Raw genomic sequence first — 25,425 nt, forward strand, 5'->3', positions numbered from 1 at the left:
GAGATGTTGGCGACAAGATGTCCGACAGCGAGTAACAGGGCTACGCCTCTTAGACCTCCGGTTGGAACTAAGACTCCGCGTGATAGGCCGCGACCTCTCTCCCTGTTGCACAGAGAGGTCTGTCTTGCGTCAGGCCCAGGAGGAAGAGACTCTGCCCGGACTTTCTGCTCCTTTTATAGCTACTCCCAGCAAACTTCATGTTACAGCAAAGATCCCTGGGATGTGTAGTCTTAGGGTACATGGGTGCAAAGCAACTATCTGAAGGAGAACTATACGTCCCATAATTCACTTTGTTGGGCACACAAATATGAGGTCACTGGTTACACTGATAACCAGAGGGATAAGCGATGTCTAGAAACACTGAAAAGTACAGTGCCTTCTGCTGGTAGTCCATATCGCTACACAAATAATTGGCGTATGTTAGGGGGCATTTTACAGTGGCAATAAGCTGTATTCAAACAATGCTTGTAACCAATACCCAGGGCATGTGATGTGGTGGTACCAGCTTCTCATCCTCCTTGTTTGAAGTCCTGCATAGGGCTAACAACCCCTATGCTATAAATAAAGGAAAAAAATTAATTGCTGCAAAGCCTAAGCAGAAGGCTAGGGACCTTCTGAGCCCCAGAGCTGTTAAATAAACTTCATATGAGTATATACTGTATTGCTAATAATATGATGAGTATTTATGAACTGTTAGAGAAGAGCTGTTTTTCATATTGGTGATGTAAAATATGTCATTGCTTCTTTCAGGGCTTGCAGATTGGGACAAAGGAGCTAGAAGAGATGGGTGCTAAATTCTGTGTAGGATTACTTCGCCTAAAGAGACTGACCTCTCCCATGGAATTTAGCCTGCCTCCAAGCCTACTTGATATTGAGAATGATCTGATCGAGTCCAGCTGCAAGGTTGCAAGGTAATGTAATAAATTAGGTTTATGTTAAGCAGTCAAAATGTTACTTCGTTATATACTAGAACATCATGTATCAAGCACAGCACTGTTACTTCTGTTGTCATTTCTTGTGACCTCAGCCTTTTTTTTAAAGATTACAGATGCATGTGCTGTTCCACAGCTTTTAACTTCACACATTTGATTACAATATGTTTGGCAATATAATTTAACTGAAAAGGAAATTACTTATATACTTACACAGAAAGATTGCTATGTACACGTGCTGCTCTAGGAAAGAGTGAGTTATTTTCTTATTTCTGTTTGCAGACATTGAGGTGATCTAGGATGCAGAGATTGAAGACTAAGTTTAAGCATATTAGCTTTATAATTGTTGCCATTTATTTAAAACAACCAGCAGCTTTTATTTTAGGTTTAAAGATCATCGATTCTCAAATCTAAACACGTTTAAGCAGCTTCTAATTAGTAGTAACTTATCATGCAGTGGAGATGAAGAGGTTCTGCTTTATCACCCTAGAACTAGTATTCTGACTGTGTATTAGTGAATTATGTACTCTATTAGAGTCTTCTGAGATCTCTGCAAAGGAAGAGAAGAAAGTCCATCTAGATTTTGCGCATCGGCACACAGTGATTCTCTGTACACATGTCTATATATTGCTGATCCCGAGACTAGGTAAATCCTGTTTTGAGAGAAATATTCATTCTGCCACTTCTGACCTTTGCTTCTAAAAAGCTAGTTGCCTGGCTCTCATGCTGATCCAACTGCTTTAAGTTTAACCTAGAGCAAGTATGCCGATCATTTGTTCTGACTAAACTTGTTATATAATTGTTCCACTCTCAGCGTGTTTCAGTTTTGTAGAAAAGCAGTAGTGGGAGCAAATCAAAAAACACAAAGGGGTGGAGCCTATTTCCATTAGTTAATTCCAAGAAACAGATTATATGGTAAGTACAAAAAGCCTATTTTCTTTTCCGTACATTAAGGGACACATAATTCAGTTATTCAGAAACAATTGGGACATCTGAAAGCTGAGAGGTGGCCAACAGTAACAAAAATACTAACAGGTCAACATACCAAAAACAATGGAATTGGGATCATCCTGCAGCTCAAAGAGCTGCCTGAAGGACCTTACGCCTAAAACTGCCATCAGATGAGGCCTGAACATCCACCTTGTAAAACTTATAAAATGTATGGTTGGACTAGCTTGTGGCCTTCAAAATCTTGGAAAGAGATGCCTGATGTCAAAAGGCCCGAGAAGCACTCAAAAGCTTAGTAAAGTGCGCTTTTACAGGAAAAGGTAGGATCTTTAGGACCATAGGCTTAAACGATTTGTTTCAGTCACGGGAAATGTTGGAGCAAGAAGCTGTTTCCCCTTCACAGACACCACAGGAATGTTAGAGAGCCTGTCTTTTAAATGGAAACAGTGACTGGGAGGTAAACCTGCACAGCACAATCTACATCACAGAGATCATAATAGTACACAAAGAATGGCTATGAATGAAAGCCATTGTGTACTATTGACATGTGATCACTATATATTTAGTCACAGCTATCACATGGTACTAGAGCCAGCCTGGTATAACCACCTGTCTTCCACTGTGACCCAATGTGGGTGACAGTGGGTGACGGATCGTGCCGCTGCGTGCCCGAGGTGCTCCAGTGGGAGGACGTCATATGACGTTCTACCAGAATAATAGTGCTCACATCTGGCTGTCATTTAACAATAGGCCAGCCGGGCGGGAGGTGGTTAACATCTGGACTGTCTGTATAACATTGTACGTCTTAACTTGTGCCGACTGTTCCCCCAATAGCAGAATGGCCAAAAATGCCCCAGTGAGAATGCTCTGTGAGTATTGTAAGGCTAGGATGCCAGCGCCATGATGAACACTTATGTAGAAGATAGACCAATAATAGGGCCACAGACTGAGAATGTTAACACACACAGCAAAATGGAGATAGTGTTGATGTGCTAGAAAAATGCATCACTGATGTCCACAGAGGCTAGAAAGTCTCCCTGATGGGGAGAGACTATGAAAGATCTTGTAGATTTCATGCCAAATGTTTGGATTTAAATGATTGCATTTAAAGCCCTCAGATCCAAGATGGGTCAGGTTGCCCATTTTGGTTTAAGGATATTAAAAAGGTTTGAGTAAAAACCCTTAAACCTTTCCACCATTGGAACAATGGAAAATAGCTACTTGGTTCAAAATATCTGTATAAGCAGCATGGATGTCTGCTAATGTGTGTCGAGACAAAGGCTGGTTGGACATCATAAAGTGGAAAGGGAGGCAAGAGCCGAACTCTACCTTGTAGTCCTTGGAAACTGTGTCTCATACTCAGGCATCCAAGATACTTGCTGTCCACATGTCCACAGAAGCCAACATACAGCCTTCCACTTTAGAAAGTTGGGGTGTCTCTTCATGCCTAAGAGGACTGGTCAGCAGACTTAGGGATTTAGAGGCCCAGTGTTTGAGATTGAAATGGGCCCCTGGCTTGGATCTCGGCCTGAAGTTTGAAACATGTTATTAATGAAAGGAACTTTTCTTGGGGGAAGGAGGTCAATCCTCCCAGCTTGAGGCATAGACTGTTTCAGCTGAAGCAAATAAGAACTTTTACCCATAAGGATATGCTTTATGAGGGTATCTAAAGAAGCACCAAAATGGTCACCATCAAAAGGAAAAAAGGCATGCACAACAAGCATTTTTTTAATTGCTGTACTGGTTGCTAACCAGTATTTCAGTCAGAGTTCTCTACACACTGACAGGAGATTCTTTCTGAAAATAACACACAGTAATGACTAACCGATCTACTGAATAGTGTAGGACTCAAGGCATAAGCCCTAAGCACTCTACAATTAAAAGGTCAGTCAGGATAGTAGCTGAATCCTGACATGTGTTTAGTCCATTCCCCTAAGGGGAATAGGCTATGGCAGATTGCAGAGAAGGGTCTGCTAGTGAAAATGATTTGGAAAGAGTTACTGAAGTTCATCAACTTAAACACTGGTGCATCCTCAACAGGTTTAGTCAATGTTTTATTAAGATGGGATATTGCTAGGTCCACAGTGGCAATGTCCCATTTTTTTGAAAAGGCCCCCTCAAGCAGTTATTGGTCTATTAAACAGTTGGGAGGAGTGAATGGTTTATCCAGTCTGCATAAAGAACTAATTCAAGTATGGAATGTATCTGAAAAGTTTTGATTGTCTTAGGACCTCAGACTATACAACACTAGTGAAAGCTAGAGGCTATACTTACAATTTTAAGGTTACATGTACCTCATCAATAAGAGCTAATATGGCATCTTTAAGCCTTGGAGCTATGGCAGCTGCTGCAAATCCTCAGAGAAAAAATCTCCAGTCAAGGATATGTTGGACTGAGCATGCAGATGGCTTAGAGGCTGCTACAGTATGTAATGATTCTGAAGGGCAAGGGGTAGTACGCTTACAGCCTCTGCATTTCAAGTCAGCAATTATATTTGCAATTTGGCACATAAAATCCAGCATGCATGGGGAAACCTCCTTCCTAGAAAAGGCAGTTGAGTGGGCTACAACTGACAGAACTAAGGCAGCAGAGGAAATGACTCAGGCTGTTGATGCCAGGTCTATGAGGAGGGACACTTTAGGCTGTCTTAGAACTCTTAGTAGACTGTGATCTGGAGAGATCCAATAAATCAAGACTGTTCATCTTGTGCTTAGGATTAAACATGTTGCACTACTTAACAGAGACAACATAACTGAGAACTTCAGAGCAGGGGTATTGAATTAAAATTCATGGAGATCCGGTCTTTAAAATTTTGATCCAGCAAAGTTCTGAGTCTCATGTTTGTGCCATTACTCAGTTTCTTGACATTACAGTCCCCCTCTTTACATTACAGTTTTTACTTTTACTTCAGTGTCCTTCAGTCCTTCCCTTTACATCACAGCCCTCTTCTTATCACAGGCCCCCTTTACACCATATCCCCCTTTTACGTTGCAGAACCCCCTTTAAATCAGAGCACCCTTCTTTACAATACAGCCCCTTCTTTACATTACGGTGCTTGCTTTACATCACAGCCCCCCTTTGCATCCAAGTCCCCCTGTTTTACATCACAGCCCCCCTTTAAGTCACAGCACCTCCTTTACTTAAATGTCCTCTGTCCCCTTCACATCACAGATCTCCACCCTTTACATCAGTTCCCTTCACCCCCCTTCCTGGAATTCCAGTCCCCTTCTCCTCCCCTTACTTGAATCCCAATCCCCCTCACAGCCCCTCTTCCTTGAACCTCAGTCCACTTTACAGCCCCCCTTACTTGCATTTCAGTCCCTATCCCAGTTCCCTTCACAGCCCCCCTCATTTTTTTTGTATAATAGTTTCCTTCACAACCCCCCTTCCTTTCTTGCAATCCAGTCCCCTTTATATGACTGTCCCCTCCCTTACATTATATTTCCTTCTGCCAATCACAATATTCCTCCAACCTTTTCGATTCTAATTTACACAGCAGGTAGAAGGCAGAATGCACAGCATGTCCGGACAGAGGGCGGGACATGCTTTTCAAGTTAACAGACAGGTAATTGGTTGCTAGGACTGTCCCACATCCTAGCAATAAATCATTGGCTTGTTAACTGAAAAGCACGTCCCCCCCTCGGTCCGAACATGCTGCTCCTTCTATCTGCTATGGGATCAATGTTGTGCCGGGGAAGGAGGATGACAGATGGGAGAAGATACCCAGGCTGCTAAGTGGCAGAGCCATGGTCCGGATAGGACTGTCATTCAGTCTGTTATTGGACCACGGTCCGCCATTTAGTTTTGACTGCTCTAGAGATTCAAATGGCTGGTGGTGACCAGGTCGCTGTAGGTGGCAGCAAGGACTAACCAAGCTGAAACCTTGTATCTCTTGTAATTGGGAGCACTGGCGGGAAGATGATATCCCACGGTAAAAAGGCAGAAACACTAGCAAAAAGATGTCCATCCCCCTAGCACACTAGGGAAAACTTAAAGCATACTAGGATTGGGAAAGGATTATACCTAGCTGGACACTCGGGAGGGGGGGGGGGGGGGGTTGGCCAGTGGCCAGATCTTCCTGTAGACAGCAGTATAACCCAATTAATAACTGAATCCTGTGTCCCTGTGAATGAGAAAGGAAATTGATTTATTTCAAGCTGATCCTTTTCATATCTATCAACATGCAGATGCACATTATGACTATTTCTGGTGCAGTAACAGCCTTTCACTAGGCATACAGTATTTATTCCTCAGCAATTAACATCCTGCTTTTAAAAAAATATGTTTCATATCCCCTTACCTATTTTATTTTGTTCAGAATAAAAAATGTCATAGCCACTTGCCTATTGCTTTATTATTATATTATGTGTTCCTTGGTTTCACATTACATGTCTGCCATTTGTTGCCTCTATTCTAAGTAATTTGTGATGGTCTCATTGATTCCCTATTGAGAATGAGTATAATTGATAGTGAGTAAGCACCAAACATAGCAATTGAATTATTGATATGTCGCTGTATTTATTTTGTTACTTTAATCCCAAGTAATACCTACTATAATGGTGAAATCATTAGACCAGCAAAGAGCATGCGTTATGTAGAGGGAACATTCATTGTACATTATTTAGTAATGTGCTCTTATTTCCCTAAAGTTGCATTGTGTGTGGCTTTTCAGGCTATTGTCCAAGTTTTTTATCTGTCTCAAGCAAATCTCCAACATTTTAAAAGTACGCCAGCCATTACTTTGGTTGGTAAAGGTTTCTCACTTTTGCTTGCTCTATTTTAGAACCAGTAACTTGGTTTAATGTACCTTTTAAACCATAAACATCATATGCTTGGTACCCACAGTAATGCCCCGTACACACGGTCAGATTTTCCGATGGACAATGTCCGATCGGAGCGTGTTGTCGGAAATTCCGACCGTGTGTGGGCTCCATTGGACATTTTCCATCGGATTTTCCGACACACAAAGTTGGACAGCAGGAGATAACATTTTCCGACAACAAAATCCGATCGCGTCAATTCCGACCGTGTGTGGCCTGTTCCGACGCACAAAGTGCCACGCATGCTCAGAAGAAATTCCGACACGGGACAGCTCGTTCTGGTAAACGTAGCGTTCGGAATGGATACAGCACTTTCGTCACGCTGCAATGTTCAAAATGGTTTAATACAGCGCACTCTCTTCTTCTTTATAATGTGACAAGAATTAAGTAGTTTTGATGCTCATATTCACACACACTTCTCACAAACTTCTTTCGTTATATTTATCGGGATTCCCTCAATATATTTAGATTTCTCACATCTGACAACAAAATTTTTTGTTATTTTTGGACTTTAATGTCGATTCTTTTTTTGTGTTTTTCTTTTTTTTTGTTTTTTTTTTTTTTGTGATTTTGATTTGTACTCCCGAAAATGTTTGTGTGTGTTTTTGGTGACAAGTTCCCACAACTCCACTAATATGTTGTTCTATTTAATCTGTAGGAGATTGTTTGGTGTTGTTGTCCCTTGTTAATTTCATATTGTACTTTAGAAATGTACCTGAATCCTCACCAACAAACTGTCCTTTTTGGATGAAAACACACACAGGAGAGTAGAATTTCCCTAAAAAATTTTTATTAAGGGCTCACAACTAAACAAAGAGGGAGGCAATGCTGGAGAAACTGCAGAAGTGGGTGAAGCCTTGGACCCCCAGGGCACACATCAATTATTTCAAAGCAAAATTGGTGGCCTGAGGAGTCCTTATCTAAGGGAGGGCAGTCTGGTCCAGAAGTCCCAGAGATCCGGAAAGCAGCAGATGACATCTGTGTCCCCAGGCTGTGGTCATACAAGAGACTGCAGATACTGTCAGACCAGACTGAACCCAGGGCCATCACTCTTTGGTCTTCCCTCCACGCTTCCTTCCAGGCTTTGGCTGTGGTGGTCTAGTTGTGGCAGCAGGAGGAAGAGGAGGAGGATCGTCCCTCTCCATGACATCCGTCTTGTGTGTCAGTTCCCCACTCAACCCCTTACGTAGGACTTTATAAATCAGGTCCTCAGAGATCTTGCGTTGGCCCTCCTGCATGCCCTGCAATTTTGTGGCAGCCATGCAGGCAAAGGCCTCTTCAGGACTGGGGAAGGCTCTGAGGGACGCCGAAGCTTCCTGGATCAGCCTGTATGCTGAATCCTGCACAGGACTGGGAGTGGCCTTCCTGGCCCTTTTGTATGGAAGGCGGAGGGGAGGAACCTGAGACTCAGTCAGGCTGCGACTGGTCCCAGGCTTCTCCTGGCTGCGACTGGTCCCAGGCTTCTCCTGGCTGCAACTTAGCCCCGCCTCCTCCTGGCTGCCACTAATCCCCGCCTCCTCCTGGCTGCCACATTCCACAACCTCCTCCTGGCTGAGGTCTTCCTGTGTATGAAAAAGGGACATAGTTTTAGTTTTTTATTCATCAATCACACACAATTTTCACCTCCTGACTGCTGCAAATTGAATGTTAACAAATATAACAGACTATCCTTCTGAGCCCAGCAGTTTTCATTCTTTTCCCAATTTTGGGTGCCCACTACTGTCTATTGATATGTAAAGCACTTTCAATCAGCAATTAGTGATCAATAATAACATCTAGTAAACATAATTTCTTTATTGCCCAGAAATCTGTAGAAAAATGCTATACCTGACTCCAGCTGGGCTCCTCCACTTCTTCCTGGCTGGAAGGCCCAGGTTGGACATCGGAAGCCTCAGCTGGGGTGGAAGGAAGAGTGGAAGGAAGAGTGGAGAGGGATTCCCTGACTTCAGTGTGGTCTGACAGAAATCGCAGTCTCTCGTAGTACCACAGCCTGGGGACATAAATGTCATCTGCTGCAGCTCCGGACCTCTGGGAATCTGTGACCTTCTTGCGCTCCCTCAGATACGTGCTCCTCAGGCCACCAATTTTAGCTTTCAAATAAGGGATGGTTGCTGTGGGGACCACCGGCTTCACCAACTCCAGCAGTTTCTCCAGCGCTGCCTGCCTCTTCTGTTTGTGATTATAGTGGGGGTGTCTCACTTGCCACAGACAGGGCAGCTCCCTGTACTTGTCTATGAACAGGGGCAGGAAATTGTGGTCGTTGAACCCATCCATTTTCTCTGTAAGACACAACACAAGACAAAGCCTAATGTCAGGCCAAACTCCCCTAATCTTGTTACAATATAGGCTTCCATTTCGAAGCAGTATAGGCCCAAGTTTAGATCCTACCTTCGTTAGCACGATCGGCGTCTCCGATGCTCCTTCCTCCGCTCACAGATCGTAGTAAGACGCGCGCGTTACGATTTATACACACTGCGCATGCGTATAACTCCGCCCGCCCCTGACGTTCTTTCTAATCTATTCCCCGCCCCTTTTCGTTCGGCGCAGTGGGGGAAGAGCACATGGCGGATAGACAGCAGGATCGTGCTAATTGTAGCAACGAGGAGGAGGAGGAAAGGCTGGAGCCTGAAACGTCCCGATCCAGAAGGAGATTAAAGGACTCAAATATGTCCTTTGGGGAGATGTTGGAGATGGTGGACATCCTGAAGAAGGCCGACTATGATGGAAAGTATGGGCCTTACCCCAACCCCAATGTCAGAAAGGCCAAGATCATGGCGAAAGTGGTCAGGAGTCTGCACCGGAAATTCGGGGTACGACGATCGAAAGATCAGCTCAGGAAGCGGTGGTCGGACCTGAAATTACGAGAATATGAGCAGTACAGAAAGATCCAGAGAGTGCTGCAAAAAAGTAAGTAGTTGTGCTGTGTTCCTATTCTTTATGTTTATGACGTTCGTGCTGCTCCATGTGCTTTTAGGAACTGTTGTACAGTTTAAAATGGCAACTTTCATGTTCATGGGCACATTATTCGTTCGGATCACACATTGTTATTTCGGACGATAAAATACCATTGTTTAGGCCATATGCATTTGGCCACCATTTTGACGCCCTATACTTGTCTTCAAAGAATTGGGTTGTGTAGATGGCTTTGTTACTAGAATGAAATGCAAACTAGATTGTGTGTAAGGAGAGGACACTGAGCAGCTGTTTTCACATCTTGACACTGGAGCACTAGTGTGGGACACAAGAACACCATTTTTATTAGGGGGGCCACACAGGTGCCCCAGTGTATACTATAGGGGGGGCTACATCTGTGAAGCTTTTACCAAACAGGTAAAGTATTGCAGCTTGACAAAGGGCAATAAAAAATATACATCTTGGAACTCTGCTAAAATAGACAATTGTACCCCACTTCCAAGCAATGTTTCATCTTTATAGTTCTGACATTAAATATCTGTGTGCTAATTATACCATTTTTGTTTTACATAGGGGAGAAAAGACTCGGAGGACACCCCTCATCCGAGGAGACCAGAGCCCCCCCCCCTCTGGAAGAAGGGGAAATCCCCCCAACACAAGCTGAGCAGGAGGAAGAAGAAGATGTGGTGGAACTAGTCACCACAACAGGTGAGTGTCTGCAACCACAGGCTCAGATAAGAGATGGATGGCGGCATTTTTTTGAAACCTAATTTATTTTGGGTTTCCTCTCTTTTTAGGTGATCGTGAGGTTGTGGATCCAGATCCTTTCACATCCGAAAGTGCCCAGATCCTGATCGGGGAGATCATGGGGTGTAATTTACAATTGGAAAACATCAAGCAAAACATCAATGATGTTATTCCAAAATATAAAAACATCATTGATGTTTTGGGGCGAGTTTAAAGCCCCTCCAAATCACTTTCTTCTTTTGTCTGCTACAATGTGCGAAATGTTTTTGTGATTTTTCCCAAAGCCAAATTTGGAGGATGCACACAGTGTGTCAACATGTGCTATCTGCCATCACGGGAGATCAATTGACGCGTTTTGGGGGTGCAACCCCTTCCTCAATAATAAAGTAGCGGTGAGGAAGGGCTTTCTCCCCCAAAACACGTCCCTTGATCCCCCGTGATGGCAGATAGCACATGTTGACATTGTGAAATTTGTGTGCATCTTCCAAATTTGGCTTTTCCAGGGGTGATTTCCCCCCATCTGAACGCAATATCAAACACAGTTCCTAAATACTCATGTCTGATATTGCCTTCAAGTTCTACCATATGTGAACTTTGTAAGATCCAGATTTGTGTCTTTCTTGTGGGTTTTACACAGGCCTGTTTTCAATAAAATGCACATTTTGATTTTGGATAATGACACCACAAAAATTGTTATACAACAAACATGTTGGTTTGTCAGAAAAACCTTTGGTAAATGCACATGTGATTGTGCAGGTATTAAAAAGATTGTTCATCAAGAATGTGTGGATTATTGTCTCAACGCTACAACACTTTTGGGGTGATGTAATTGTTGTTTTATGAGAAAATGGGGGTTATTTCCTAAGGGGAAATCCACTTTGCACTACAAGTGCAGTTTCAGTGCAGTTGCAAGTGCACTTGTAGTGAAAAGTGTCTTTGCATTTAGTAAATAACAGCCAACAGTGCTTTTGTATAAGGTTACACAATCACGATATTTTCAGCACTCCACACATTTCTGTCAGGGTCAGCTAAAACAAACACAAGCAGTAAATGTCCACAAAGAAGAGCCTGGGGGGAGATGCCTGTCAAGAACTTGAGGTCCTGCAGACTTCTCCCTGTGGCCAAATACCGCAAGGTAGCGACCAACCTCTGCTCCGGAGTGATGTCTTGCCTCATGCAGGTATCCTGCCTGCTAATATAAGGGGTCAGCAAAGCCAACAAACGGTGAAACACGGGGTCCGTCATCCGGAGAAAGTTCCTGAAATCATCAGGATTATTCTCACGGATATCACGGAGCAAAGGCATATGAGAGAACTGGTCACGCTGAAGCAACCAATTCTTGGTCCATGAACTCCTCCCCACCCTGTTCATGGACTGGACTTGTGTCAAGGTCAGGACCCCAACACCAAGCCCCCGCACAGCACGAACTCTACGGGGAGTACGCATACGAAACATGGCTAGAAAACGGTCGGCTGCTCAGAACGAAGTAACAGAACGCACTGAAGAACAGCAAGGCCTGTGAAGAGCGACCTGAAAAACAGCAACGAGCAGGCAAGATCACACAGAAAACTCCGATACGAACTGACTGCACGCACTGAAGAGCAGATACAAACCCACAAGCACAAACTGAACGTCAGAAAACAATCTGAAAGCCACGAGTCTGAAAAAGCGCGAATCGTCTCTCACCAAACTTTTACTAACACGAGATTAGCAAAAGGAGCCCAAAGGGTGCCGCGCTTGGTTCTGAACCGGCCTTTTCTAGTCTCGTCGTACGTGGTGTACATCACCGCGTTGTTGGCGATCGGAAATTCCGACAACTTTGTGCGACCGTGTGTAGGCAAAACAAGTTTGAGCCAACATCCGTCGGAAAAAATCCTAGGATTTTGTTGTCGGAATATCCGAACAAAGTCCGACCGTGTGTACGCCCTATAAGTGTTTTTCGTTCAGCCCGCTATGCATTTGTGTTCTGACAGGGAGACTTTCATCCCCTCCACGGAACACACCGGTCAGCGCTTGCAGATGCATGAAGGCGAAACCACCTGAGTGCAGCAGCCCCCCTAATACTTACCTACCCCCCATCTTGATCCAGTGATGTGCAGGAGAGCAGCTGCTCTCCTGGGTCTCTTCATTGTCTGGAATAGCAGGGGGAGGCATTGGCAATCCCAGCCAATGAGCCAGTGAGGAGAGGGCGGGACAGAGCTGCACTCCGTGTGTGAATAGACGCACAGAGCAGTGGCTCTGAAGCGAATCCTGCTGGGGTGCCCCCTTAGCAAGCAGCTTGGTGCTCGGTGAGAGGGACCAGGAACATTGACGGGGTTCCTGAGAAAAGGAGGATCGCAGCTGCTCTGTGCAAAATCACTGCACAGAGCAGGTATGACATGATTGTTTTAAAAAACTGCCTTTAATATCCCTTTAAATGCATTGATCAATCATTGATCATTCAATAAATAAAATGACATACAGCAGAGAACTTGGATAACATTTGGCATTGACAAATTGTAAGGCGTTACTGTCCTGTGGAAGTGATTCTGTCTGTTCTTTGTCTTTCACACAGATGTGAATAGTATTGTTGTCAGGAAAAGAAGCCAGCTATCGCTGTGAAATGATAGTGTGGAGGGGAACTTTCGGGAATTGATCACCCCAGCAGCTCTGTACAGTTTTTAAGAGAATGAATTTATGTGCATGCTGTCCCTTTGAAACACCAGAACTATAAAACAGCTGCCTTGTTTGTAACTATGCCAATTCCCCATTAAACGTTATACTGCTAAGCATTGGATAGCATGCAAATTGAACAAATAATTAATGCACAGATTGTACTTTTGTCACTTAGCCATACAGAGCTGTTTAAAAAGGTGCAACCATATTGTAGGTTAAACACACAGACTAATGCCTGATGAAGTGATTACAATTAGATTTATTTTAATGGTACTTAGATGACTGTGTTAATAAACAACCATTTGCGGATGACTATGCTTTTAATTTAAACTATCAGTGGCATTTTCTCAGGTTTACTTCAGCCTTGTGATTAACTCCTTAAGTACATGATTGGGCCCAGGTCTTATTCCTTTTAATACATGCTTTTAAATGCTTTTAAACACATCATTATTATTGGGAGAGCGGCTTAAATCAGATTAGAAGAGGTCAAATCCAGATTAGTAGGCCAACTTTGGGTCAAATCTGCCAGAGACTTGGAAGTGTCTCAATTATCTCAAACACAAGCTAAATGTACCTGAAAGCATACTGTACCTGTCTTTCTGCACAAGACTTGACACATGCTAAATATCCCACCATGATAAGATGTTTTAATTTTTGGTAGCAATTATTCTAATAAAGACCAAACAAATTATATTGTAAAGAAATATGTAAAGCCTTATTCACACTGGGCATTTGCCAAGCTCTTCAACGCCTTTCTCCTCGCAGGAGAAAAGCAGTGTCAAAAACCAAAATTTTGCAAATGCGATTAGACGCGCTTAAGTGTGTCAAGAGCTTGGGTGTTTATTGCTTTCATTGGCCAGAATATGAATTTATTCTGGCCATTGAAATGAATGAACGGTCAAGTGCTTGACGCGCCTAGCGCTTAAGCACGTTTAGGCACGCCAGACATTCTTTCTGCCAAAATGCTGCTGCTACTGAGTGCGCTGGCAGTGAATTTTTTTTCTGCCTCTAAATGCCCCTGCCTGTAAACACCTATGTGTGCATGACTAACCTTGAGGGGCAGAAAAAAATACTGCAAGACACCTCTAGAAGCAGCTTTTAAAATGCCCAGTGTGCGTGAGGTTGTAAAGTGGGTGCAATACCTATTTGGGTGCCCACAACAAACACATTTCATTTGTACATCATGGCTACCTTTCATTTACAATTATGACTTGCTGATACTCAAATACAGGTAAAAATTATGTTTTATGGGATCTACAACCTTAGAATGGAACTGTACTCACTTTCCCGCAGAAATGTGATGCCACTAAGCTCCCTCGCCAGCACTGACATTATCTCACCCATTTATTTCAAGTTTAGCATCTTTGACCATCTAATTTGACTTTGCCAGGATGATGTAGTCCCCGTGCATAGGCATGGGAGTTCATTCAGTCAAGCACCCAGCAGATTAAGTGTACAGTTTAGGAAGTTTGCAAGGAGGAATGTAAGAATATTTTTTTGCACAAAAGACATAGTAAGTCTCTCCTTCCCTTTTGCCAGTTTTTTAATTTACGCTAAGGCTGGGTTCACACTGCTGCGGTGGCAGACATCGCATGTGATTCGCAGCGCACTGCTGTTCACATCACATGCGATGTCTGTGCTGTGCGATATCAGCCATACAGATAGTATGGCTGATATCGCACCGCATTCGGTCCAAACTCGCACAGGACCCTTTTTTTTGTTCGGACCAAAATCGGATCGCATGGGTGTTCACACCTATGCGATCCGAAAATGTCCGAATTGTCAGTTCGCATTGCGATATGCGGGCTGAACTGGGGGTGTCATTAACATTGTATGACACTCCCCAGCAGTTTGCATATGGCAGTGTGAACTGCCGTGCGAGTTGGTGCGATGCGGGAACCCGCAGTAAATTCGCTGCGTTCCCGCACCGCAGCAGTGTGAACCCAGCCTTAAGGTCGACTTTGCTTTTCTGCATTTTTTTTGGACTGACCAAACATTTTTGGATGGAAGCGGAGCAGGACCCTATGGCAGAGAAATATTAACAAAGCTGTCCTCCAAAAATAACCAACTTGTTCAGATTTCTTGCTCGAGGACTGGCTTTGGGAATAAGACCCACCGACTGTCACCTTGTTGGCCAATGCAGGGGATACTAAAGCATTTAAACTGGGTAGAGTTGTATACTAGTCAAGGAAGTCAGGTCATAGTAAAAAAGTAAAAGAAAATAGAAAAAGTAAAGGGTGCAGCAAGTCCACCAGTTATAAAGGTAAAAATTATTAAAATAGGAACAATAGAACCGTTACACTGGAGAAGCCAGTTTCCATCATAAATGACATTCACAGAGTATGATGTAACACCAATCAGAAAGTAGCCTGCAGCACACAATGGTAGCTGCTGAGATCTGGGTAGGCCCGCTGTGAATGTTGTCAAATATCAGTGGCTGCTCTGTGAATTTGTGGAGGAACAGTAATAATATGTGGGGTCAGACAGTGCGTTTCAGGGTGACACTTCTTTTTCAAGCCAGCCAACAATCGGTATTGTAAGGATTTTATATAGGCAGTATACGTAGCGGGACGTCAAGATTTGACAGTACTCAGCGCATATGCAGGCTGCATATTCTGAGATTTGAGAGCACTCAAGGGTCTGGCGAGTCATTCCTATAGCTACTAGTGATCACAACCCAACTCCGCTATAGAAATTTGTCCCAACAACTTTCCAATTTCTTTTTGTGAATGCACTTTCCTGTCGGTATTTAACACAAACATGCAAGTCCAAGCTAGCAAAACTCCTTTCCTCTGCTGCTTTATTCTTATGGCTGATCTGTACTCTTTCCTGAGTGTGTGTGTATATGCAGGTACATGCAGGACCTGTCTGGGATCATTTGCAAGCTAAACCGCGGACAGGGCTGCACAATAAAGATTTCCAGAATGCGGCTGGAAGTAAATACCGTATCTGCCTCTGAGGCCGTGGGAGGGTTTGTGAAGGGTAACTTCACTTAAAGTGAAATTCCAGGCAAGAATAATATTCTCCCCCATATTTCTATAATTACAGGCATCCACTTCTGTATTTTTCATTTTTTACTTTTGTAAATGGTTGATTAGAAACATCGATATAATCAACCCATTCAGGACCCCCTCCCTTCTTGGACAGGCAATGATTGCTTTGAGCAGGCAAATGTGACTGCTCACTGACACTTCCCTGTTCCGTTGTCAGTCCCAAATCTCCCAGCCAGCCATCTCCGCTCTGCTGGACTTAGTCCCTCCTCTCATTTCCCTTTCATATGAGCTATGCATATCACATGCTTGTGTGCAGTTGTTTCAGTACTCCCAGCCAGCCAGCTCCACTCTGTCTCACTCAGTCCCGTCTCTTATCTCCCCTTCCACTCCACATGTCTTCTCATGAGTAATAGAGTTAGAAGATCATGTGCATGCCCACCAGCAGCTTTGTGTTTTCCAGTGCAGGGGGACTGCGGTCACATGAAAGGGAGCAATACTGCATTAAAGAAAGGTACAAAACCAGCGATTTTTAACTTTTGGAGCATATCAGGAAGGATATTGATTGCTTAGGGTTGCAGTGGCTCTTTAATGGCATTGGGGCTTTACAACCACTTTAAAGTTAAATTGGCCCATAATGATTATCATTGTCTATGGTCTGTACAGTATGGTCTATATGCCAGTGATGGCGAACCTTGGCACCCCAGATGTTTTGGAACTACATTTCCCATGATGCTCATGTACTCTGCAGCGAAGTTGAGCATCATGAGAAATGTAGTTCCAAAACATCTGGGGTGCCAAGGTTCGCCATCACTGGTCTATGCAGTAGTAATATAGAACATATTAATACATTGTTATTGACCTTTTTGGATCAAACACTGGAATGCAGATTATTTTTCTTGTCAAAAGTTTAGTAAATTAAATACTACATTTCCAAACAAACCAGGGAAAGAAAAGCAAACTTTTGGGCCTAAAAGAGTTCATGAAGAAGCCATTGTGTCTCATCAAGTAGTTAACATAACAAAATAGTTTTTTTTTGTTTTTTTTTAAGCAAAGTAAAAGAGAATGTAGAGTGTTAGGTAAGTTCAGCATTTTCTTGTTCATTTTGTTTCTTTGATCCTTTATAGGGACACAACCCTCCCAGAGTTCCACTTTATCTTAATTCATTCAGTCTAGCTAGAAAGCTTTTTGTGTAACCTTTAATCAAATAGCAATTGATGTCAACAATGACAGAGACTTTCCTTTGATTTTGTGTTTTTAACCACTTACAACATCTACAAAAATGTATTTTTTTCATCATGAAAGCCTAAAAGGTTCAACCACATCTTGCTTGGAGTTAAGTGAAAAAGAGATACAAATGATCAGAATACAATATACATATATAAATTAAAAAATTATGTCTAATGTTTAACTGCTTCCCGCCCAGCCTATAATAAATATAGAATTGTCTTTTGTAAATTCCTCTTAACCACTTCAGCCCCGGAAGAATTGGACCTTCTATTTGTATGGACCAAGTGCTGCATGTGTGCACTGCAGCAGGGGTGTCCATCTCTATTTTAGATTAACTACTTGTGGACCAGCCGCCGCAGTTGTCCTTAAGACGCTATAGGGGGCGCGCGTGCCGCCGGAGCTGATGCACGTGGCCGATGGCTGCCGGCCACCCGCGATTGCTCCTCAGAGAGCCAGAACAGGGATCTGTCAATGTAAACAGACAGATCCCCGTTCTGACAGGGGAGCAGAGAGAGATCTGCTGTTCCTAGTGATCAAGAACAGCGATATCTCTTCTCCTCTAGTCAGTTCACTGCCCCCACAGTTAGAAACACCTCCCTAGGGAACACTTAACCCCTTGATTGCCCCCTAGTGTTAACCCCTTCCCTACCAGTGACATTTATTTAGTAATCAGTGGCTATTTTCAGCTCTGATCACTGTATAAATGTCAAAGGTCGCAAAAAAGTGTTAAATGTGTCCGGCCTGTCCACCGCAATGTCGCAGTCCTGCTAAAAATTGCAGATCGCTGCCATTACTAGCAAAAAATAAACATAGAAAAATGCCATAAATCTATCCCCTATTTCGTAGACGCTATAACTTTTGTGCAAACCAATCAATATGCACTTAAAAATATGTAGAAGAATACATATAGGCCTAAAGTGAAGAAGAAATTCCTTATTTTAAATTTTTTATTTTTTTGGATAGTTATTATAGCAAAAAAGTAAAAAATACAGTTTTCTTTTTCAAAATTGTTGCTCTTTTTTTTGCTATAGCACAAAAAATAAAAACCGCAGAGGTGATCAAATACCTCCAAAAGCTCTATTTTTGGGGAAAAAAGGATGTCAATTTGTTTGGGTACAACATCGCAGGACTGCGCAATTGTCATTTAAAGCGACGCAGTACTGTTTCACAAAAAATGGCCAGGTCATTAAGGGGGCAAATCCTTCTGGTCTTTAAGTGGTTAAACATGCCAGATGCTGATCTGATCAGGACATTGCAAGGTGCTGAGGTGATCAGAACAGTGCAGCCTGACTATCGCTTGTATCAGAGGTCTGTGCACAATTTACTGTTTTGGATGGAGGGCAAGGGTTATTGGAATTTGAGGTAGAGAGTAAGGGAGTGTTAAAGCCCCAGTCATGTTTTTGCCATCTATGTCCAATTGTGGAGATTTACTTCCTGCCCCATAGCCAAAACAGAAAATGAGAGGAAATCCCTCCAAAGTGACTGAATCCCTGGATGTCACCTGGGTCACCAGAACTAGTGTCCTTATTGGAAGATTTCCCTCTAGTCCTCATTCAGGGACAACCAAAATTTGGGATTTTCTTTCACTGTCAGCAATAACAGTAAACAGGACAATTAGGGCGAATCTACCTAACGAGGGTACTAATCCCTTTTCACTCCATCCAAAATGTAAAAAATAAAATTTGCCTTATACTTTAACGGTAACTTTTAAATGTGATTTTCAAAATACAATACTACCTAACCACCTGCCCATTAAAAAAATGTGTTTACTACTTAAATATGGGTGTGCTTTAAAAATGCAACAACATGAATTAAATACAACTTGACCTTTTAAAAAGAGCCTGTTATTTGTTCTCTTACATATCATAGAAGTGCTCTTAAGAATTCACGTTGGTGGGTTTGTTCTCTACATTCATGCTTTTAATCATATCTGCAGCTCTGGGTTTGTCAGTAGCTTGCTGTTAATATATTAGGAATGCTTAAAACCTGTCTGTGCACAATGTTTGAGATCAATATAATGCACATTATTTGATTAGGAATAAAAATGAAGATGTAGCAGGCTGCAGAAGCTTGTCTGAGATACTTATCCCTTGAAATATTTAGAAGCACTTAAAGGTTCTCAACAATTATATTTATCTAGCCCACAGGAGAGCAATGAAACTGGGTGTAGGGAGCGCATTGTTTTTTTTCCTAAGCAAACTCTGTATCCAAAAGCTTCATCCCTTTTGATTTTTTTTTTTCCAGTAACATTTATGGTTCATTAACTTTCACCAAGCTGACAAATATTGCTTTGAATTAGTTTGCTTATACAGGTATGTGTTATCTAGAATAGATTTTTTTTAATTCTACAGTGACCCTTTTCCCCTATGTTTTTGTTTTGTATATGTTATTTAATGTACTGTATATTTAAAGGTGAACATTCACAAATGTTCTTGCTTTAGCATGTTAAACTTAACCCTTTCGTAGCTAAGGGTAAAACAAATCTTAACCCCTCCATGCCTAAGCCTTTTTCTGACAATTGTTGCTTACAAGATAAAATCAGTATGTTTTGCTAGAAAATTACTTAGAACCCACAAACATTATATATACAGGGCTCAAAATTTCAAGTCCTGAGCTACTAGCCAGGTCTCAAAAGTTACTCGCCACCAGTGCCCCACTCAATCCCTACCCTGCCCCGCCCCTATTTCCGCCCCTAGACACGCCCTCATAAATTATCTCATGAAATGACACTTAAATGTTTTATGCAAAAATAAGTTACAAAAATATTATAAATATTAACAACAACTTTATCTGTGCAGCCTCACCTGTGCCCCTCAATGCAGCCTCACCTGTGCCCCTCAATGCAGCCTCACCCGTGCCCACCATTGCAGCCACCCTGTGCCCACCATTGCAGCCACACTGTACCAACCATTGCAGCCACACTGTACCCACCATTGCAGCCACACTGTACCCACCATTGCAGCCACACTGTACCCACCATTGCAGCCACACCGTGCCCACTGCAGCCACACTGTGCTCGTTGCAGCCTCACTGTGCCTATTGCAGCCTCACTGTGCCCATTTCAGCCTTACTGTGCCCATTGCAGCAATACTGTGCCCATTGCAGCAATACTGTGCCCATTGCAGCAATACTGTGCCCATTGCAGCCATACTGTGCCCATTTCAGCCTTACTGTGCTCATTGCAGCCATACTATGCCCTTTGCAACCATACTGTGCCCAGTGCAGTCCCACTCTGCCCATTTCAGCCTTACTGTGCCCATTGCAGCCTCGCCTGGGCAGAGGAATGCATGGCTGGAGGAAGAGGAGAGCCACGGGAATCTGGATAGCACGCTGTTACCGTCGCTTACATTATATGTCTCCTCTCTGCTCAACACAGCCCCGCCTCCTCCTGACCCCGTGCCTTTGATAGATAGAATTCATCGCAGCATTGGACTGGTGTTCTATCTATCACAGGCGCAGGTCAGGAGGAGGCGGGGCTGTGTCGAGCAGAACGGAGACAATTATAATGTCTAGCTGTATTTTTTTCCATTAGCTCCACATCTTTTATTCTGGCGTACAGGGCGTCTGGGGAAGGTGGGAAACGCCGCTTCCAGTTGAGGACAACTAAGCAGTGTGTAGCTGTATGGATGTGTGTAAGTAGCTTCTTGTAAGGTTTAGCAATATTTAGTGGTGATACACCTAGCAGGAAAAATGTCGGCTTCATAGGGACCGGTACCTCAAAATGGCGGGTTAGCAAGTGCTGTGTTGAATGCCAAAATGGCACTATCAAGGGACAACTCCAGTGAATGTGGTAAAGGGTGCCTTTGTTCCCATGGCATCGCCAGCATTGCTCGGAGCTAGAAGGGTAGATGATGTGGCGCACATCTGGAGTCAGGTACCAGAAATAAAGAATTTTATAGGCGTTTTCCTTGTAGAGCATACAGAAAGAGCTCTTGGCCTCCTGAGACCAGATCGTCCACCACATCGTCTCAGGAATTTTTTCACCCAATATCTTTTCCCAGCGAAGCATATATGCATGTTTACCCCGGTTTGGTATGGAATAGGCATTAAGTACCCGGTATATGTCAAATCTCAAGCCCCTAAGCGCTGACCCCTCCAATATTATGCATTCAAAAGGGGATGGTGCTGAGAATTGCAAGTTTGAAGTTAAGGTTTGAGCATGGTGGCTTATCTGCAGATATCCATAGAACACCTGGTGGGGTAATTCATATTTTTCTGGAGGTTCAGGAAATGTTAGGTATTTACGTTAGGTATTTACGGGATCTAGGGTCTACCAAGTGTCCAAAATGGAATAAATTCCATGATGCCCAGGAAGAGGACATCTAATGAGTGAGACTACCAGGCAGCTCAGGGTTGCAGAGGAAGGAGGTCTGCAGCGATTTTTCAGATTTAAGCTCGTGGAAGTCGCACCCACATATGTAAACGGTGTTCAAATCACACATGTGAGGTATCGATCGTCAGAGCGAGAGCAATAATTCAAGCACTGGACCTCCTCTGTAACTCTAACCTGGTAACCGTAAAAAAAATGTAAAGTGTCGCCTATGGAAATTCTTCGGTACCGTAGTTTGTCGCCATTCCACGAGTACGTGCAATTATAAAGCGTGACATGTTTGGTATCTATTTACTCGGCGTAACATCATCTTTCACATTATAGAAAAAAATTGGGGTACCTTTACTGTTTGTTTTTTTTTAAATTCATGAAAGTGTCCCTTTTCCCCAAAATTTGTGTTTAAAACACCGCTGCACAAATACCGTGTGATATAAAATATTGCAACAATCTCCATTTTATTCTCTAGATTCTCTGCTAAAAAATATATATATAATGTTTGGGGGTTCTAAGTAATTTTCTAGCAAAAAATACGGATTTTAACTTGTAAACACCAAATTTCAAAAATAGGCTTAGTTATGAAAGGGTTAACGTCCTCTTTAGTCAGTATAGCTTGGAGGTATGATTGCCATGGGGGAGGCACTTGATGATGGGAATCGACGGCCGCTTTGTGTGGCTGTAATTGAGAGGGGGAAGGCGGTAGCAGAGGCCTCACCGCAGTGTCGTATTGGGCCTGGATGTTAGGCAGCACTGGAGGTTCCCATGGCTCATACCACGCCGGGGCTTGGAAGGGTGATGAGGCCTGCGCTGCTGGGCCCTTTGTGTGGGGAGGAGCAGGAGAGCTGACAGCCTGAGCATAGGTGAAAGAGAATTCAGCACTCTTCCTAGAGGAGCTGGGATCTCTGGAGCGTGACTCCCACTGAGACTTGGGGGAGGCAGGAGCAGAGGAATAGGCCAGATGTGGTGCGTCTCCCCCCGGGGGCCAACCTGTGACGCCAATAAGTCCCGGAAGTACGTGGGGCCTGGGAGGGATGGAAAGTCCTCAGAAGGAGAGGGAGAGCCGGGTTCCCCAGCATGCATGCCAGGGTCCGATGCCGTTCGCAGCAGCCGGGGAAAGGCATCTATACACTGCCTGTATGAGACGGGGATCTGGCCTAGTGCAGCGGGCCCTACATCACATGGCACCGCCACCATATAGCCTGCATGGGGGGAGAGACTCACTACGTCGGCCGGTGCTGAGTTACTGCCCGATGCTGGCCACGGAGGCTCGGATGGGTCCTGGTGTAGAGCCGGAGCTTGAGAAACAGGCCGTGGAGAGGTCCACGTGCAGGAGGTGGAGGCACCTGGTGCCATTTTGTCGGCCCCGCCGGGCGGCATGGGAGGTGGTGTGAACTACCCACGGAAGGTTGTAGAGGGTCCGGGAGGAGGTTGAGAGGATCCACAAACTTTAGAGGAGCTGGTTCTCCTGGATCTGCCCATGTGAGGGTGTAGAAAGTCCCCTTAAAAGGCTGCAAGGCTGCGGGCTGAGAGAGAGCTAGGAGATCAAGCGTCCATGCAGGTCGACTTCCAGTCACGCCCCCTTCTTTTATTTTTTTATTATTTATTTATTTTATTATTTTTTTTACACACACTTTTTTTTTCTCTCTGCACGAGAGATAGAGAGATACATTGTATCTTTCTCTCCATTCACAAAGAGAGAAACAGTGATTGATCACTATGGTAGCCAATCAGAGGCTACCACAGTGATCAGGTGACCCAAAATCAGGAGTTCCGGGTCCCGATCATTAGTACGGGGCCCGGGGCTCTTAATGAGACCCCGGTCTCTGTTCTGGGCCCCCAGCACAAAGGGAGATATGCATATATGCGGCCCCACAGAAAAAAGTCCAGTGCAGTGGAGTTTTACCTATGGGAGCGAGTTAAGAGAATTTTGGGATTTAGGAAAAAAATTATACCCACCTAGGTGGGTGCAGCATTGGTTCGCTATTTACTCAGCCAATCCCCCCCCCCCCCATAGGCTGGAATTCTTCTTTAACACACATAAAACTTACATATCTGGGAAGATGATTATTTAAATACTAACCTGGCTTGTATTGACAAAGTCTCTGCACTTGAGTTAGATGGTGATCTCATAATGACAGGGATGTGAACATGTAGACCCCTTGCTCCTTTAGCATCAGATGGGTTTTTGGTAGGCATAGAAAAAATAGGGCTCTAACTCAAAACAGAAGCCTTCTGCTGATGAGCTTCAAGCCCATTTTTCTTATACTGGTTTTAAAAACCCCTTTTTACTAAAATAACTCCCCACAACACATTTATGGGTCTGTTTTATTAAAAATTTGATGTACGTAATGTGTCTAATATTAGTGAAATGTCATTTTAAATTTTTTTTCTAAGTTCATCAGATCCATATAGTGACCATAATGTGGTATTTATTTTCCTGATTGCTGTATTTCATTAAAATACCGCATTATGGCCAATAGATGGCGTTGACAATCATAGGAAATCAGTAGAAAATTAAATTTCACACATAATATACACATTACAGGGATTATTCACGATGGCTGTGGAACATAGAACATTTTTATTATTGGCCCCCTTCATTTAAAACATTACAGAAAGTTAATCCAAAGGATCTTCAAGGTTCCTTTTCATGCACCTGGCCTTCTCCTTTTGAAAATTCTGTGGCCCTTTTAAGAACATGGTCACAATGGCAACTCTCCAATATTTCTGCTTTGACAGGTTAATTTTAAACTTGGAAAGCAAAACATTGTAACAGCCAAAAAAATGTAATAGTACAATAAAAAAAGTACCAAAGGAAAATGTGCTGATAGAAAGTTGGCTTCAAAAAACAGAAAAGCAGTTTGTGTGATTTGATTGGGTAGAGGGTGCTTCAGTGTTAAAAGAGCATAGAATTTCTAATTTAAATTACCTCTGTACTTGTGGACATCTCCTGCTAATTAAAAGGCGGGTGTCTACTTAAGAAGAAGGTTAAGGGGTGGATCTCCTCTTTCAGTTGTTCAGCGAGTGTGTACACTCTCATATCCTGCTATAGTGGCCTATTTAAAATAAAGTTTCTCTTTACTTCATCGACGGACACAGCGCTCCATTTATCCTGACTATAGGGTTATATCGCCTTCTGCAGGAGTAGGACTAGGCAGAACAAAAAAACTTAGCTATGCCCATGGGCCATCCTCAGCTGGTATATAACCCCCTCCCTGCTATAGGCATTCAGTTTGTTTCTGTCTAGTCAGGAGTAAAGACCTAGGCTCCCTGCTGGAATCTTTTGGTCCTAGCTATTTTTTTCTTTTTTCTCCTTCCATGCATCTTTTTGCCCTTTCTTTTCTCCTGGGAGATCTACAATCAGCTGCCGGGCTGAGTGACGGGCTGAAAAATCTAGATCCTGTGATCTCCCCAGTCCAGCCAGCGAGTGCGTGCAGACCGCAGCTACACGATAGGTTGGCCGCATCATAGCTTCAATGGACAGAGGCTGGCCCGCAAGTTACGTCTCGCAGGTTTGCATACGACCCAACTCTTGTTAGAGCCGCAGCATCCCCCTGGCCCAAAACCCCCCACTTCGGTGTCGAGATACCTGAATCCATACCTGTGTCGATACCTGCATCCATGGAGAGGTAAGTACAAACCCCCCTCGCCTCCTTTGTGTGGGGTTTGGTGGACCTTTACTGCCTGCAGGTTCTCTACTCCCATCCTAATCCCTCAGTTAAGCTGGACTCCTCCCCCCCATCTACTCTCCATCCACACTTATAGTTAATCAGGTTGAAAAAAGACACAAGTACATCCAGTTCAACCATAAAAATAAATAAATAAAAAATATCCAATTCCATATACACAATCCTATACCCAGA

General features: G+C 43.5%; 1 protein-coding gene across 1 annotated transcript in view; it reads left to right on the top strand.

Moving 5' to 3' along the window:
• The window catches only part of AGTPBP1 (ATP/GTP binding carboxypeptidase 1), a 320,556-nt gene that overhangs the window by 280,621 nt on the left and 14,510 nt on the right, over positions 1 to 25,425 (top strand). The window contains exon 25 of the mRNA XM_073633531.1: positions 751 to 911. Coding sequence (XP_073489632.1) covers positions 751 to 911 — 161 coding nt within the window. The remainder of the gene's footprint in view (positions 1 to 750; positions 912 to 25,425) is intronic.

Source organism: Aquarana catesbeiana, linkage group LG01, assembly GCF_042186555.1.
Source record: "Aquarana catesbeiana isolate 2022-GZ linkage group LG01, ASM4218655v1, whole genome shotgun sequence".
Lineage (NCBI taxonomy): Eukaryota > Metazoa > Chordata > Amphibia > Anura > Ranidae > Aquarana > Aquarana catesbeiana.